General features: G+C 40.3%; 2 protein-coding genes and 1 long non-coding RNA gene across 6 annotated transcripts in view; 1 reads left to right on the top strand and 2 right to left on the bottom strand.

The window, feature by feature from the left end:
* Positions 1 to 16737, bottom strand: part of SPEF2 (sperm flagellar 2) — a 164982-nt gene that overhangs the window by 14951 nt on the left and 133294 nt on the right. For both annotated transcript variants that reach the window (XM_078066629.1, XM_078066630.1), the window contains 3 exons: positions 8796 to 8902; positions 7908 to 8090; positions 1749 to 1841 (listed from right to left, as the gene is read on the bottom strand). In XM_078066629.1, the coding sequence (XP_077922755.1) occupies positions 1749 to 1841; positions 7908 to 8090; positions 8796 to 8902 (383 nt within the window). The remainder of the gene's footprint in view (positions 1 to 1748; positions 1842 to 7907; positions 8091 to 8795; positions 8903 to 16737) is intronic.
* Positions 1 to 16737, top strand: part of LOC118545273 (uncharacterized) — a 34564-nt gene that overhangs the window by 13473 nt on the left and 4354 nt on the right. Inside the window, exons 2-4 of one of the 2 annotated variants that reach the window (XR_004922021.2) lie at positions 3043 to 3180; positions 5714 to 5791; positions 8677 to 8827. This is a non-coding gene — a long non-coding RNA (uncharacterized LOC118545273). The remainder of the gene's footprint in view (positions 1 to 3042; positions 3181 to 5713; positions 5792 to 8676; positions 8828 to 16737) is intronic. The other variant, XR_013445522.1, reaches the window with a different exon arrangement.
* On the bottom strand, positions 10912 to 16009 carry LOC118545271 (zinc finger protein 862-like). 2 transcript variants are annotated; one of them, XM_078066631.1, is made up of 4 exons: positions 12455 to 16009; positions 11787 to 11995; positions 11569 to 11695; positions 10912 to 11482 (listed from the first exon to the last, which is right to left on the bottom strand). In XM_078066631.1, exons 2-4 carry the CDS (start codon positions 11827 to 11829, stop codon positions 11131 to 11133), a joined length of 522 nt encoding a protein of 173 aa, XP_077922757.1. In that variant the 5' UTR covers positions 11830 to 11995; positions 12455 to 16009; the 3' UTR covers positions 10912 to 11130. The 2 variants fall into 2 exon arrangements, with proteins under 2 accessions (XP_077922757.1, XP_035963315.1); XM_036107422.2 differs by lacking the exons at positions 10912 to 11482; positions 11569 to 11695 and having other exon boundaries at positions 11839 to 11995.

The following is a 16737-nucleotide window of genomic DNA, read 5'->3' as shown; positions in this document are numbered from 1 at the left end:
TTATGTAATCCTGAACATCCAGTCTATGAGGCACTGAGGGGTGGAAAACACCACTCCTTTCTGTCCTCTGGACAGACACTCATGGGTGCACACTCATGCGCACCTACGTATACACACACACACACACACGTCAGCCATTCTTTGTCCCACTTCTTTCTCAGGCTTCATCGTCCTGCCTCTGCTGCCAACTTTGTTCTGTTCCTCCAAGGCATTTTCCAGCAGTCTGGGCACCAGTAGGTGGGAGCCACTCCCTCCCTTGGCACCCAAAGGCCCTTTCCTGCTTCACTGCTTAGCAGTCGTCAGAGAACCTGTTTACTGCTGTTCACATCATATGGAGAATGGCCTTCCAAAGGCTTTACAGGGTTGGTCTCAGTCCTCCAGTTTTACATTGAAAACTCCCACCACAACAAAGACAAAAAATTGCCCCCACACCTGCCAGTCTCAGGTCTTGGACTCTGTTGACTCCTTGACCCCTTTCTTTTATATGCTCTTCTGCTATCATGGGAGAGGTGCTCTGATACTATGCATCCAATTGAAGGGAACTGCTCACTTTAAGGCTATAACTGGAGTCATGTTCAATTTTGTACTGCAGTTTTAAACTAATGGCTGGCTGGAAAATTGGACTATTGATACACCTAGTTTGCTGAGCTGTCTAAATCCACCACTCAACTTCTCTCATATCCTACTGAATTTGGTTGTATTACGTATATTTTTATATTTTAAACATTTACACTGAAGCCAGAGTGCTTTACATTTATTAAGGTCCTGCTTTCTATTGTGGGCTCAGGGATAGAGGCTAATAATACCATTATTGGCAATAATAGTATTGATAATAATAATAATCTGATGGGTCATGGGCAATACTTATGCAACCCTTGGTATGTTGTTCAAGTTAATCAAAATCAAAGAGAAATGGACAAAAACATATATAGTAGTCCCCATTATCTGTGGTTTTGCTTTCTGTGGTTTCAGTTACCCACGGTCCACTGTGGTCCACCTCAGTCCGGAAACATGATCCTCCTCCTGATGAATCATCAGAGGGTCACTAGTAGCCTAACACTACATCACAACTCCTATGTCATTCACTTCTCTTCATCACCTCACAAGCATTTTATCATCTCACGTCATCCCAAGAAGAGGGTGAGTATAGCACAATAACAAATTTTGAGAGAGAGAGAGAGACCATAGTCACAAAACTTTCATTACAGAACATTGTTACAGTTGTTTTATTTGATTGTTAGCTATTACTGCTAGTCTCTTACTGTGCCTAATTTATAAGTTTGACTCATAAACACAGTATATATAGGGTTTGGTACTACCCACAATTCCAGGCATACATTTGGGGTCTTGAGATGTATCCCAAGGCGGTGGGGGGGGGGATTACTGTGTTGGTAAAATGACAGTTCTTACCCTAAGCTTTTAGAATTGGAAGGACCCTCAGAGACAAATGTGCTGAGCAGCAGCTTACTTTGACATATGAGGAAAGTGAGACCTGAAGGGTTATGAAATATGTTCAAGATCACACTGAGTTAACAGTGGGACTCTGTCTAAGATTTTGGTCCCTGTCTCCTCCCCCAGAACTTTTCTGTGCTGCCACCTTATGAACATTAAAGTCTACATTCTGGGGATACAGTAAAGGAACTGGGGGCCGGGGGTAAAATCCAAAACAAATTACACAAGTGGAAGAAAAGACAAAGAAACTTATCGGTGTCATAGTAGTAAATTTTTTAAAGGATCTCAGTAATTACCTCTATAAGATGCTCTTGCCTATTGAATGGCAAGGGTTCAAGAGGATTGTCTGGAATTTTTATATCTTCATCTTTTGTAAACCACAGACCAGCCTATACAAAAAATAAAAATGAAAATTATTCAAGTATCATTCCTCTCAAAGCCATAGGGATTGAATCCATCTTGTTCAACTGTCTAGAGCAGTGGTCTCCAAAATAGGGTTCAAAAACCAGGGGGATGCAGGAGAAAATCCTAGAACTTCCATTTACACATATTTTGATATCATTCTTATATAATCTTTATTCTTAAAAATTTGATAATATAAATAATGTATTAGTACAGTAGTACACATGTATAATTTATAAATGAAAATCCACATATTGGGGATGCTAGCTATATTTTATCTGTTAGACATGTGATGAAGTTTGGAGGTCACTGCCCTAGATTTTGCCTGCATGGCAACCTTCTGGAGGGGTCTTTACTCATAACACTAGCTCACATTCCACATGTCCCCTTTGTGTGGCTATCTATTCTCAGAGCCTAGTGTGGTGCTGGAGCACATTGTTGGAAGAATCTTCATTGAGTGAATGACTGACTCAATGGCCTACTTTGTAATGACATCCCTCTTTCTCAGCCCATATGTGATACCAATTATCAGATCCTCTGATTCCTATTTCACAATGTCTCTCCCTTCTCTTCCTTCTTTCCATCCCTACTCCTGCTACCTTGGGGTAGAGCCTCTTTACTTCTGTCATAGGCCATCCTAGTAAGCTCTGAGTCATTTTTGTTTCCAGTCTCCTTATTTTTTTCAGCCTGTACCATGCAACTGTATCAATTTCCTCAAAACTTTAATCTGTCATATTCTCTGCTTGGAACCATTTCCTACTCTTGCTCTTCTGTTCACATCATCCCTCCTACCAGGTTCGACTTCCTGTCCATCCATGTAAACCTGCACATCTCTCTAGGCTCTGTTCTGATCACACATCCTTATAGATGCCCTCCTTGATCTTGCCTCTGAACTCCAATTTGACTTGTTTATACCACACAATGGACATTTAGTCCATTCCTTTAGGTGTTGCCATTCATGTCTGCTGTTGAACATCAGGTATAAATTCCCTGGGTTTAAAGAATATGTCATTCCAACCTTAATTTTTGTACATGGTAAGCACTTCATATACATATGCATTTTGTTCCCAAGTCTAGCTCTCTTACCATCTTCCAGAGTGACACCTACTCTCATCACTCTATTGCCAAGAGCCACTAGCTTGTCTAACCTGACTCTGGTCTATGCTGTATGCTTTCTTTCCTTCCAAGGATCACCTGTGCTTTGAGAGAAGGCTGGAATGGCACTGGATAACTTGTAAGGGGATGAAGCCCCCAAAGGTTTCTTTTCATTTGGGACAAAGGAGACGCTGGCCATGTGCACCCTGTGAGAGAAGACGCAGAAGAAGCGTAAGTTCCAGCATGGGCTTGGGCTTTGAATATGCTTTTGCATTGACCAGGAGGAGACCCTTGCCCAATAGCTAATCTGGGGAGGGTAAGTACCACTCAATGGGAGAATAGACTGATGAGGAACATAGGTAAGGGATATGGTGGAACACCAAAGTTCAGAATTACTTAAACAACAAGAAAAATGAACAACATATCTGGAAGTTGATTTTCCAGACATTAGACGATAGGCAACACAGGATAGTAATTCTTGAACTAAGGGAAGCAACCAAGGAGTCCTACTAGTGTTCTAGGCTGGAGGGAGCTCCCAGGCTGCAGCACCAGGAGAGGCATCCAAATAGAGCCTGGTTGTCTTTCTGAGTTGAGAAGACAGATTTTGTTGTTGAGGCAGGCCAAGATGGCTAGAATTTTCAGGGCAGAATACTAGCAATGCACTGAGTGGGAGAACAAGCTCTAAGGATTCACAGAGGGATCTCTATAAGTCTTAACTTGCCAATCTGTGGATGTGTGTTTGTGGAAGATACCAGAAGCTGGAGAAAGAACCATAGGAAAGGAGTAAGCTGAACAATTACTGAGCCTCACATGGAGCTGAGAGGAAGAGTCTATATTACCACCAAGCAGAGTGGAAGGATCTCCTCAAACACAGGCACTAGAGAGAGCCCCCAGAAATAATTGCTTTAGCAGTGGGACCAGATTAACCCTCACCTAATGGCCACTCTGGACCCACCCTTATAAATCTTATTGTAACCTCTAAATGATAGAAGTGATTCCAAGTAACACCACTGCAGGCCCAACAATATTTAAAGGTGTATAAAATTGGGCACCCAACAATATAAGATACACAACATCTGGCACCCAATATAAAGTTACTAGGTATGCAAAAAAAGCCATAACATATGACCCATAGTCAGAATAAACACCAATCAATAACAACAAACACAAAAATGACACAGATGATAGAATGAACAGAGAAGGATGTTCCTTCAGCTATTCTAAATATATTTCATTTGTTAAAGGAGATAGAGAAAAAACAAGCACATAATGAAGGGAGAAATGAAAGATATAAAAAAGAACCAACTTGAACTACTAGAGACAAAAAATTTAATATCTGAAATGAAAAATAACACTGCATGGTATTAATAATAGATTCAGCTCTGCAGAGGAAATGATCAGTGAACTTGAAGACGTAGGAATAGAAATGAATACAAAGTAAAGCACAGAGAAAAAAGACTGGAAAAAAAATGAACCAAGCATCAGTGATCCGTGGGACAATAAGCACGTGATTGGATTTTGAGATGGGGTGGGTGTGCAGAAAAAATATTTAGGAAAAAAAAAAATCCTGAAAAATTTCCAATTTGACAACAACTACAAAACCCATGGAGATTTGAGAGCTCAGTGAACCAAGCAGAACATGAAGAAAACCACACCAAGGAACACAATAATCAAATTGCTGGAAACTGGGGACAAAGAGGAAATGGTAAAAGAAGATAGAAGGGAAAAAAGAAATAGAGATTGGATCCCAATTCCTCCTACCATTTTTCAACCAACTCTCAATTCCATGTTTAATTGTTTCGATGCACAGGAATTTTCCCTGATCCTTAAACCCAAGGATTCATTCATATTAGTTTACTAAAAATATAAGATATTGCATAAATGAGAACATTGTGTGTTTCTCACAAAAGAAGGGCACATTAGAAAGGAAAAAAAATAACCTGACTGGAAAACAAGTTCTGATTTTTAAGAAGTCATCCGTGAAAATTGTAGCAATGTGAAATGTTAAATGTGAGCCTGGATAGTAGGGTTTAAATTGATAAAGCAAGGTTCTGTCAACCATATCATGAGTCACTGGATTATTAGGTGACTTCTCCTTAAAAGATGGAAATGTCCCTTGTGCTCTCTTGCTAAAACATGGCCTGACACAGGAAAGACATTAGGGTTCAAGGCTAAAGGCCAAGAAAGAATTCTTGAGACGTCTTTGGTGCAAAAAGGTGGTTTTATTAAAGCTCGGGGACAGGACCTGTGGGCAGAAAGAGCTGTTCTGGGGTCACGAGGAGTGGCCATTCATATACTTTCAAGTTGGGAGGAGGTTAAGGATAGTGTAAGCCTCCCAGGTGTTTTGGAAACAAGGTTTTCAGGATCCTGAGGGGTCTAGCTATTGTTAGGAAAGGTCAATTATTACTGTTTAGTAAAAACTCAGTCATGAGACCCTTCAGATGTATATGGCTGTGTCATATACTTGGGGGATGATTGCCAACGTGTATCTTGCGGAGTAGAGATAAAGGAAGTTTCCAAAGGAATTTTTATATGTTAAAGTAAACTTACAGGGTCCTGGGGCTTGGGCTAAGTATCAATATTAAGGCAGTTGTGTCCCCAGAAGACTGTCCCTCTGCCTGTTTCAAGGACTAGTCAGTGGGCTGTAGGTAGTGAGGAAATTTAATCATTTTTCTTCTGCCTTTGTTTCCCACATCATGGCTGAAGTTTTTTTGTTTTGTTTTGTTTTGTTTTGTTTTGTTTTGTTTTTTACTTTTCCTTAAAGAATGAGCACTGTGTTGTTTGGATCCCAGAACATCTGACTCATTAAGCCTGTAATCACATGCATTCTCACGGACAGAAGGTGAGCTGCGAGTTCATTGTCACAGAATCCTACCTGAAGTGGCTCAGCCTCCTCACACCATACAGGCAAGCATGTGACAGCTGCAGGAGGGCTGGGGGCAGAGGGCAAACAGGCTTTTGTGTTCATAGAGCTCAGCCCAGGTACACAGCCCGGCCGACTTTACCAGCTATCTCATTCCATTTTAGAAGTTGGGGAAATCAGCACACTCCTAAGTGGCTGTTGTGGTGAACTTGCAATTAGTCAAAAGAAAAGAAAAAGACAAACAAAAATAAAAAGCAGTGTAGAGAGCCCTCCTCTGCCAGAGAACTCCATTTCAGCGATGCATGTTATTCTATCTTACTGTTCTAATGTAGCATTTTTACAAATCTCATGAAATTTTGCTCTAGAAGTGGTTTTGACATTTGCCATATAACTTCTTTTTTTTTTTTTTGGTTTTGGTTTTGTTTTTGGTGTGTGTGTGTGAGAGAGCTAGCAAGTGTTGGAAATCTCTGAAAGGCATGTGGGATGACCAAGTGGGCCTTTCCAAATGGCCTTCTTATCCTGGGGCTCCTTGGACTGGGAATTGGGTGGGTGGGGGAGAGTGCTGAGCTGGGAAATGGACTGCTCCCCAAACACAGGAGGTGTTCAAATAAGTACTTCTTTCTTTTAAATGCAGCGACCAACTTTCTCTAAGAAATTTATACTTTTGGTAAAGGAGCTTTCTGGTTTTGGCTCAGCATTTTGGTAAAAATTGCCAACATCCTTTGTTCGTCTCATGTTTGTACAAAAGGATGTTTAAATTGCTATCCTGTGGTAATTGGCACGTACTGTAGCAAAGGTTGGTAATTTCACAAGTGCTCAGTTATTAAAAACTTAAGCCCATGATGAAAATAGAGTAAATTTTGCTCTGCTGTTTTTATTTTTAGACAAAATCATTTTCACAAGTTTTAAGTCGAGGTCAGTGGTAGTATCTATAAATTGCTCTACTTGGGAAGCAAATTTATCAAAGCCCAATCAGCCAAAGCACCTGTCTTGACCAGCCTTGAAGGAACCTCCTCATATTCAAGTATTATTTCCTCTGGCTCAACAGCACAAGCATGGGAACGCCGGGGGCTGTCTATACACATGCCATCCATTAATTAAGGACAAAAAGAGAAGCAGGAAGGGATGTGCTCTTTCAATATTGAAATATACACAAGATACAGGCACCTAAAGAGTATTACCCTATTTCAAAATTAGAACCTTATAATCACTTTCATCTTTTGTGTCTACCAGCAATGTGAAAAGATGAGCAATAAGACGATTTCAATTAGTAGACACAAAATAAGTAATTCAGGCCCTCTTAGTTATGGGGTTTCATTCTCCTTCTTTACTCAAACTTCTAAAAAGTGAATTGACTTTTATCTTCACTTCCTAGAGACCTATTCACATAATCAATCCTCTGCAATCTGGATTCTGTACTCTACCAAAATTGCTCTGGAAAAAGTCACGTGTTATATGGCCTACCTGCCCAGGCCAACGGCCAGGTATCATGTTATTGAGTTATTCATCACTTTCCACACTTCCTTTGGGTATCTCGTCCATTCATAAATTTAATCACTGCCTACATGATGGTGACTTGCAATCTGTTCTGCATCTGCTGCATGAGATTGGACGCTTCGGTCTGCATTTCTCACAGACATTTCAAACTTAACTTGTCACAAACTATCTCATCATTCACCATGCTCATGACCAAATGGAGAAAAAGCCCTTCCCCTTTCCCTGTGTTCATTTCCCTGGGTAGTACTGTTGTTACTACTCCCAGAGTATTGGGTATTGGGCATTAGACGTATTAAAAGCTCTGCAAGTGATTCTAGTTTATAGCCAAGGTTAAGGACCACTGTGTAGGAGCTAGGAGGACAATGAAGTTGTTGTGACTTCTTTCAGAGCTCTTAGTTCTCCTAGCAGCTCTTTCTCCAGACCCTTTCCCTAGGGAAGCTAGACTTCCACCTGGGACTTGGACAGTGTCTGCACTGCCTCTGGGTGCCCAGACATGGACACCTGAGGGGCAGAATGCTGGCCCAAGACCAGTGAATAATACATTTCTTAGGTCAAAAGTACTCCAGTAGTGTTAGTGCCACCAGGCCCTGGTAGCAACCTGCATATACTGCTCGAAAGTGATGGTGCCCAGCTGCTCTTCATCCACGGCCTTGAACCTCTGCAGGGTCTCGAGGAGCTCTTCCTCCATGGGTATGATCCAAGGCATCGAGATTACTAACAGGAATTTCCGCCAGTCCACAAACTCCAAGTTTACTATTAATAAAGATGTTAACTCCTGCAACTAGAAGAAAACAGGAAATGCCATTGGAATGTTCGTATGACTCTACCTTGAAACTCTCTCAGTTCATGTTTCTTCATGAGACATTCAGATGAAGGAAGGATGAGTTTATATTGGTGAAGAGACTCAGTTCTCAGGTTTGTTCCCTCTGGTTCTACCAACCAATCCACATCAGACAGAACCTAGACACTGTTTCACTTTTTGCTTCCTTCACATTTGGGTTTTTTGTTTACTGTTACACAACAAATTTACACATGTGACTCTGGTCACTTTACCTTTTCAACAGAGTGAGGATAAAGATTCTAGAAATGGCTGTGCAAGGGCTCTGCAGCCTGTAGGGATATACTATAACCATTTGGTTTTCTGGTACATTCTTAAGGAACAGATTACATTGAAAAGCAAGAACTGCCAGAATCATCTACTGTTACTAGTCAGGATCACTCCCTCCAGAAGTAACAGATACAAACTCACAGGCTGAGCCTCCTGGGCTCTATAATTTTCATTGACTGTCATCATCATCATTCATTCTTTCAATGCTGGACACACACAAAGGGTATCTTACATTCAAATTCATTTGTTCTTCATTCAGGTTTTATTGATTGCCCCCTGAATGTCAGACATGGCAAGTACTGATGATTTAAAACTATTGACTTAATCAAATAAGAAGAATTCTCAGAGTTTTGACACCCAAACAAAATTGAAGCTTACTTCGGGTTGAGTGAGGTGCATCCAACTACTAGGTAAGTTGTTTGTTCCAAGATTTAGGGTTACCAGATCCAGCAGGATGTCAGTAAATGCTTTATGTCCTATTATGCCTACGGTAAAATGAAAAATATTTTTCCAATTATGTTATGTGACAGGGACTTTGTTTCTTTTGCTAAAAGAGAACAAAAATGGATATTTGTATAATCACTTTATTCATATTATTTAAAACTGTAACCTTTAGAGAACAGAAGACATTTGAAAACATAAGAATAATAAGTTTCCTGAGGCACTCTCATTATTGTGTCTCAGCTAAGTTAAAATGTCTTTTTTGGCCGGGTAATAAATCATTTCAGATTGGGCAAAATACTGAAAATTTATACTTTAATTTGGAACCTTCCTTTGACTTTTTGCTCAGAGTAGAATTAGTAGAATTAAAAAAAAAAAACAAAAAACTGTAAGTTTTCCTATATGCAGTAGAGGACAAGAGTAAAATATTTTGGTGAGTATGGGATAAAAGTGTTTCAAATGCACACAAATCACCACTGTTATCAAGGTAACACATTTATCCTCATTTTGTACTTGGCTCAGAAGAGATTATTTTTTTGTTTTGTTTTTGTAAATGCAGGGAGACTTGAATTGTTAAGTTACTGGACTGGAAGTGATAATTTAATTATCCAATTGGCTCAATATTCCAAAGTATTTCATAAAAGATCACTAACCTTTTAAGTGCTTTGCTTTTATACATTAATCCATTTTTACCCTGTCCAAAAGAGAAGTCTGTTTTGTCTGTCTCTCATTTCAAATTGCATGCGCATGCATTAAAGAAAGAAATAGGAAAACAAAATAAATGAATCTGCTTAAAAAATGTTTGTCTAACCCCTCTGACAGAAGTACCTTCTAGAGTCAGGAGAGACTCCTACATGTATTTGGGTCTTTCAGGTCCAGAGTATAGAGCTATCTTCCTTGTTTAGAAATAAAAAGAGTAGAAATAGAAACAGATGTAGCATCTCAAATTTTTCTTTTTACATCTGAATTTTTGGCATTTATAAAAGTCCAATGTGAACCTTAACATTTCTTATAACCTTTAAGAAAATGCACAAATCCTTTTAAAATGTCAGTGGTTCAAACCAAATACACAATTTTGAGATCTGGAAGTTAATTTTTTGGGTGGCAAGTGCAGAATCTTTCTTCCTTTGATATGCCTGACCATCCAACAGGTCATTCAGAAATAAATTCTCTATCCTTTTTGATCAAAGCTGAGTATCCAATTTTATAGAGATGAGAAACATTTTCCCAAGGAGTGGAATGTTCAGTAAGATGAGCTTTATTTTCAGTAAAAACCACGTTGGATTTTAGATAAGTTAGAAATAATCACTCATGTTCCTCAAGATGAAGCCATAAATAAAATCTATTTTATGAATCCATGAAGAAACTCAAAGTATTTAAAAATTCTGGTAGAGATGCAATATGTTTCCACTGTCTTTAATAGCTATGGTGCAAGCAAAGTGTTGTAAGACAATACTTCCAGCTTACATAGCAATTGTTTATCTGGTGACCTTAATGTGAAATGTGAAAACTTTTTAATATTTGACCTGGTCACCTACATGGCCAAGGCATATGGCAATATGACCTTCACATGAAATATGATAACATAAACAGAGAAACTTAGAAGTCTTATTCATGGATCCCCCCCCAAAATACCTCTTTTTCAGTTTGGCCCTAAGGTAGTTATTTAATGCAGATGTCATTTACAATTATCCAGGAAAGATGTTAATTGTATGCCAGGCCCAAGGGAACTCAGACCATAAACATAGTCTAGTCACCTTTAGCAGTAACTCTGCAAGAGATGACATCAAAATAACACCATTGCTTAGAAGTATCACCTCCATCTAAAGAATGTGAAAGAATGTGTGGATGTAGAAGTAGACTTAGGTACAGGAAGGGGTGCCTGGGTGGCTCAGTCGGTGGCTCAAGTCGACTCTTGATTTCAGCTCAGGTCATGATCTCAGGGTCCTGGGATCGAGCCCCGCATTGGATTCCACATTCAGTGGGGAGTCTGTGTCAGGATACTCTCTCCTTCTCCTCCTTCCCCCCACCCCGCCCCCCGGCTTGCTCCCTCATGTGCATGCACTCTCTCTCTCAAATAAATAAATAAATAAATCTTCTTCTTCTTTTTTTTTTTTAAAGAAAAGTACAGGGTATTTTTGCTTTGTCTGAAAAATGCCAAATGCCTTCTGTGTTTGATGTGAAGACTGGTTACTATTTTACTTCTAAATTTCAGATTAAAAAGATTTTGTTTTTGTTTTGATCAATGACAAAGTCAACATTTGTCATATTACTATTCACTTTCATAAGGGCTTTCTGAGTTTGATGAACAAGCAGAATTAGGTCTCGTGTCACCAGTGGAAGACAGTGTTCTTGTATTCCATAAATGGATAGCTTTCCGAGGGTCAAAATTATTAATATCTGGAGAATTCAACTGGATTATCAGGAGGTCCATCATACTTTCAGCCTTGATCTTGGCATGCATTTGTGACTTGGCGCGTTTCATCTGACTAAAGCCACGTTCTGCCTCTGCGGAACTTGCAGGGAGGGTCAGCACTAGGTCCACTAATGTCAGGATATTTGGATACTTGTGTAAGTAAACAGAATTCACAAAATCCCAGGTCAATTTGCGGATGTTCTGAAATCTAAGGGGTGGGAGGAGAATGAAAAATGTAAAAGATTGAGACTCCCAAGTTTCATTCAAATATTTATAAATACCAACTATGCTTACCTAGCATATATCTCTAATTTCAACCTGCTCCATTCAGTGTCTACTTCCTCGATCTCCACATTGGCAGCTTCCAGTACTGGTTCATAATGGGCAATCAGTATAGATACCTCTTTTTCTCCAAATTCTGCTATCGATACACAAGAGAAAAAGTCAAGATATGAAAGAAACCTACAGAGGATCAAAGAACAGTAGGTTTGGAGGTAGTGCGTATAGGGTACCTGGGTTTATCTTTGCGGGCCACAGTTTAAAGCTCCCAATCATGGTAGCCTTCACCACATCCTGGCTGGCATCTCTGAAGCAGCCTTGCAGCCTCTTGATAAGATGTGTTAAGACTGTGTTTCTTACATCAGAAATGTCTCCCTCTCCTCCCAGGCAGTTACCATGAAAGTGAGTGACAGAATCCACCCAATGTTCTTTTGGTCCTGGTCTGGGGAGGAAAAAAAAATCCCCCAAGTAAACAATTAAATGAAAAGGCACCTGGCAAATAATGTCCCCAGTCATACTGTCTAAGTTTGACATTTGACATTCCCCAATTCCTCACTTTGTTTGATATATTCTGAGCATTTCCAGTGTTGACTCTAACGTGGCAAATATGTCAGCAATGGAAGAATTTCTGTTCTGATTGACATGGGAAAGAATGCTAAGTACATTAATGACATCCACTAAGAAATGGATGAATTTAACAATGTCTGCTTGGAGAAGGAACACTAGGAGTTCCTTGGCTTTCTGATGACTGGTGTCACTTCTGTCTTCATCTGCCTGTAACATAGATCGGGAATAAAATAGCAGTTCATCGTTCTTAAAATTAGTATTTCAAATTGCTCCATAAAGATATTCTCTGCCACTCTGGAAAACTAAAACAGTATGGTATGTCAAAATTACTTACCGAAAGCAATTGCTGGACTATTGCAGGATATCCCTTGAGAAAGTTCTGGAGGGCTGCCTGTAATTCCTGAAGCCACCTCCTGCCCCCTACTTGCGAAGGCATCACAGGCCGAAGGTGAAGGCTTTTGAAAGCAGTCATCAGAGAACTCCTGAGAAGAGGGGAACTGTGGTAGAAGTGGTAAATGCTGAGAAGAAGGTTTCTGACATCGTTGTACAGGGGAATGCTCTGGAACACTGCCTTGTAAGATAGTTCAAGATGATGTGCAAAGCAGTACACAGTCAGCGCACATGGCTGGATTTCTCTTAAAAGCAGAGCCACCCCATTGTTTTCTCCCTCTGAGCCCGGGACACCATCACTTCCAAAACCAACCAGTTTCTTTGCCCAGTCTTGGTTCGATAGCTTAAGTTGAAGATTTCTTTCTAGAGTTTTCTCAATGGCATTTCTTATTGCCAAAGGATCCTTCTTGTCTACTGTCTGTACCCCAACAATTTGGCAATGCACTTTTCCTGCACGTGCAAACTGCACATAGACAAGTTCAGCTTCCTCGGTTGAACTGTCTGTGATTCCATCACTGAGGACAGAGAAAAATTTACTTTGTTCTAGTTTCTCTCTTAGATTCCTCCATTCCACTTCAGGGATAAAATACGTAAAGGTTCTTGCTGATTTGTTAGTTCTGAATACTGGACCAATGTCAATCCCCTTCATATCATCCAACTTGCACATCCAGATAAAGTCTTTGAGGGGACGTCCTGTCTTGGCAATAGCATGGCATGATCTGAATAAGTTCTCTATTCTCCCAAGGGTGATTTTGCTCATGATTGTCACCATGAGCTCTGTGGTGGTGCAGTTCACTGGAGAACCACTCATTGCTTCCTTTAATGAAGCCTTGGCATGAGCCTCACTAAGATGATATACGTTGAGAAATTCTGTCCTAAAGTTGTCAGTGCCGTAAAAAAAACTCACTTGATTTCCCCTTGACTTCACTCCGTGCTTACGACACAGGCCACAGAACATAAGATTTAGTATCTCATCATATATAAGCCAAGGGTATTTTTTTAGCCAGATTTTCAAAAATTGATTGTTCCTCCTTGGAAGGTAATGGTCAAGCTTCTGTGGCCTTTTCTGCTTTTCAGTGATTTGGTTCAGATCATCTGGAAGATCCCTGCCTTTAAAATAACTCCACATTGTTATTTTCAGTAATCACCAACATCTACCCTCAGTTTTGTCTACTCTCTGCCCCTAACACATGCTCATTATTTCTGGAAAAAATTACAGTGAGTGCTTACAAGTAGTACGTCAGCCATTCTGGTTAGTGTTTTAAGTGGCTTATACCATTGAATCCTCATAATCCATCATCCCTATTTTATAGTTGAGAAAATGGACCAATTACCTGTCATTTTATGGATAAAAACACCTAGGACACAGAGAGGTTAGTTTGTTGGATGTCACAGTGCTCAGAAGTGGTGGAGTTGGGGATCACTAGCAGGTGGTCTGACTCCACAGCCCCCATGCTTACCTACTTCACTATTACAGGTTTCTCATAAGGGCAAAGGGTGCTATGTTCTTCTTCACTCTAGAATCTGGTTCTTATGCATAAGAGGGACATTGCTTTTTGCTGACATTTGCTTCCTGTGGTGAGAAGGAAGAGTAACAGGACACGCACAGCAGCACAGTCTAGAAGGTTCGCCTTGGCCATCTCTTCCTTCCCGCCACAGGTGTGGCAGTACCAGAGCCAACCTGTTCATTTACAGAAAGGGCTTGAGGCTTTGAGATCCATCCTACGTGGTTTCAAGGAGCTGTGCCTCATGCCTCATCTTTTTCTCTTCCCCAAAGATCTAATTTCTGAAACCTACTTGTCGGAGTGTGGAATATATATATATTCATCTGGACAGAAGGACAGAAAAATTTTAATTACACAAAGCAACGTCCTAAAATACAGTTTCTCTCTGAAGGCAGGCAGCCTGGACCACATATTTATTTCCCTCCTTCGACTTCTGTGACCCTACTGATCATTAGATTATATTGTCCTATTTTATAGTTTAATGAAAAAGTGGAATATGTGTTTGTGTGATATTATACTAAATTAACTCATGTCGACATACAAGCTGGCGTTTCATTCTGTTTCACTGCTTTCCTGTCCTAGGCTGACTGACAGCCAGATTTTAAACTCTTCTGACAGAACCACACTTACTTCCTTTGTGTTCCATAAGGCCTAGGTGAGCAGTGCTAAGCACTTGGCAGATGTCTAAGAAAATCAACATTCCCAACTGATTTTCATGATCTCATATCTCTTAACATCTTTTACTTGGAAACCTTTGACATTAGTCAATCTGCTGCTGCCTTTCTTACCCGATTTGCATCTAACTTCTATTTTGCCTTTTAATCAGTTTTTTTTTTTTTTGCCGTTGTTACTGTTAAAACGGAGCGCTGTTTTGTTTTTTTTCTCCCAAGTCCTAAATATTACTGTTTTTGCTTAAAGTGAACCTCCTTGTGACTGATACCTCCTGCCTTCATTTTGGGCCCTACACGTGGGGTCGTCGGTCTCCCACACTAGGCCTTTGGCACCAGGCCCGTGACTGCTTGCCACACATCAGTGCTGGTGAGCACAGGAATGAATATATGAGAAAAGAAGTCTCTTGTTACGGAAGGGAAGGACTTTAACTCTCACTACTGATTTAGCTAGCTTTTATGTTTTTAGCTTTATGAACAGATTTTCCAGAAGGTGTTATCTTGAATTCTGAGCACGTACTTTCATTTGCTTAATATAAATTCTCTTGCTTCATGAGAATGTGTTTCCTCCTGAAGAAGCAGCTGAAACTCTGCCCACAGTTTTAACAGGTCCAAAGGCTTCTAGATTTACTACTGCATTTCCGTGATCTGAATCTATGTAGCGGAAGGAGTTCACCCACTGAGAGAACCACAGGACATACTGGGGCCTTACTCCTTTTTACAGTAATCCCTAGATTTTGCCACCTGGAGACATATTCCTGTTAAAAACATCAATCCTTCTCTAGCGTACCTTTTCTAAGAAATATTTCTATGTTTTTGATTCGTATAAAGTCAGACTAATTTAAGCAGGTTTCAGATTACAACAGGGCGCTTACCTCCCTGCAAATATATAGTATCATATTTCTACAATTTTCTCAGAGACACTAGCTTAGAAAGATCCACAGAACTTTCCAATGGTTTCCCCCCACCCCTGTGCCCTTAATCCTGTCTCTCAGTTGGCCGAGACTCTCCAGAGATACAGAGCAGCATCTGCTGAGCTCTCAGTCTCTTCCTCCCTGTAATCCACACATCACATCATTTGGCTCTAAAGGCCTTTGATAATCCTTTCCTGCGTGTCCTTTGCAAGCCACTTTGAGACTTCACCATCTGACCGCAAGGTCTTTGTGGTCCTCATCTCGTGCCTCCTGCCCCAGCTGGTCTGTTTGCTGTTCCTTGAATAAATATATCATGCAACTTCAAAATCTCCACATGTACTCTATTTTCCCCTTTGTCTGCTTTCCCCTGCTTTTCTTCCTGGAAGGTTCCATTGAAAACTCGCCTCTGGGTTAACCCCTATGCTGACCCACATAGGCAGCAATAACTACTTCCTCCTTTGAATTCTTGCAAAAACCATGTAGCCGAATGATCTAGCTTAGTCACCACAGACAAGAGTTCTGTTTGTGCCTTCTGTCTCTGAGACCAATCAGTGAACCTAAGGGTCTCTAAAAGAGGTTCAGAGGAGGGGCCTCTTGTGAGTTTTTAGAACAATTTCATAGCCTTGAACAACTAAATGCTGCCTCTCTTGAAGAAGGAGTGAGGATGCAGAATTTGCTGGACTCTGTTCTCTCTGGATAGCCTCTCAGCTGAAGCCAAAATAGCCATGAACCAAATCTCTACAGGCATTACATGGAACACTGATGGGTTTACAAAGAAAAGGGGTTCTTTTGGTTTAAGTGGGGACTGAGGAACATTGCTAAAGTGTTCTAGTTTCAACAGACTCCAAATTGCTTCCATTGGAAAAAGACTGTCTTCCTGATGTGCTTGGCACTTGATGTTTAGAGACAAGATGTTCCTACCAAGAGCTTAATGCGCTACACAAAATAAGTGTTTTTGTTTGGACTGTTTTTGGTTCCTTGAGGAGCCACATACCTTATGGTTTAATCCTATCAGGTGGTATAATTTTTTTTTTTTCCGGAAATGTTCCAGGGTAATGCTGTAGATGCCTGTTGTGGTATGTGACCTTCAGCATACCGAGCTAACATTTTTGGTAATAATTGGAATAGTTTGTATTACTA

This window comes from Halichoerus grypus, chromosome 2 (genome assembly GCF_964656455.1).
Source record: "Halichoerus grypus chromosome 2, mHalGry1.hap1.1, whole genome shotgun sequence".
NCBI lineage: Eukaryota > Metazoa > Chordata > Mammalia > Carnivora > Phocidae > Halichoerus > Halichoerus grypus.
The sequence above is the reverse complement of the archived record's forward strand: the minus strand, read 5'-3'. Positions and strand labels throughout refer to the sequence as shown.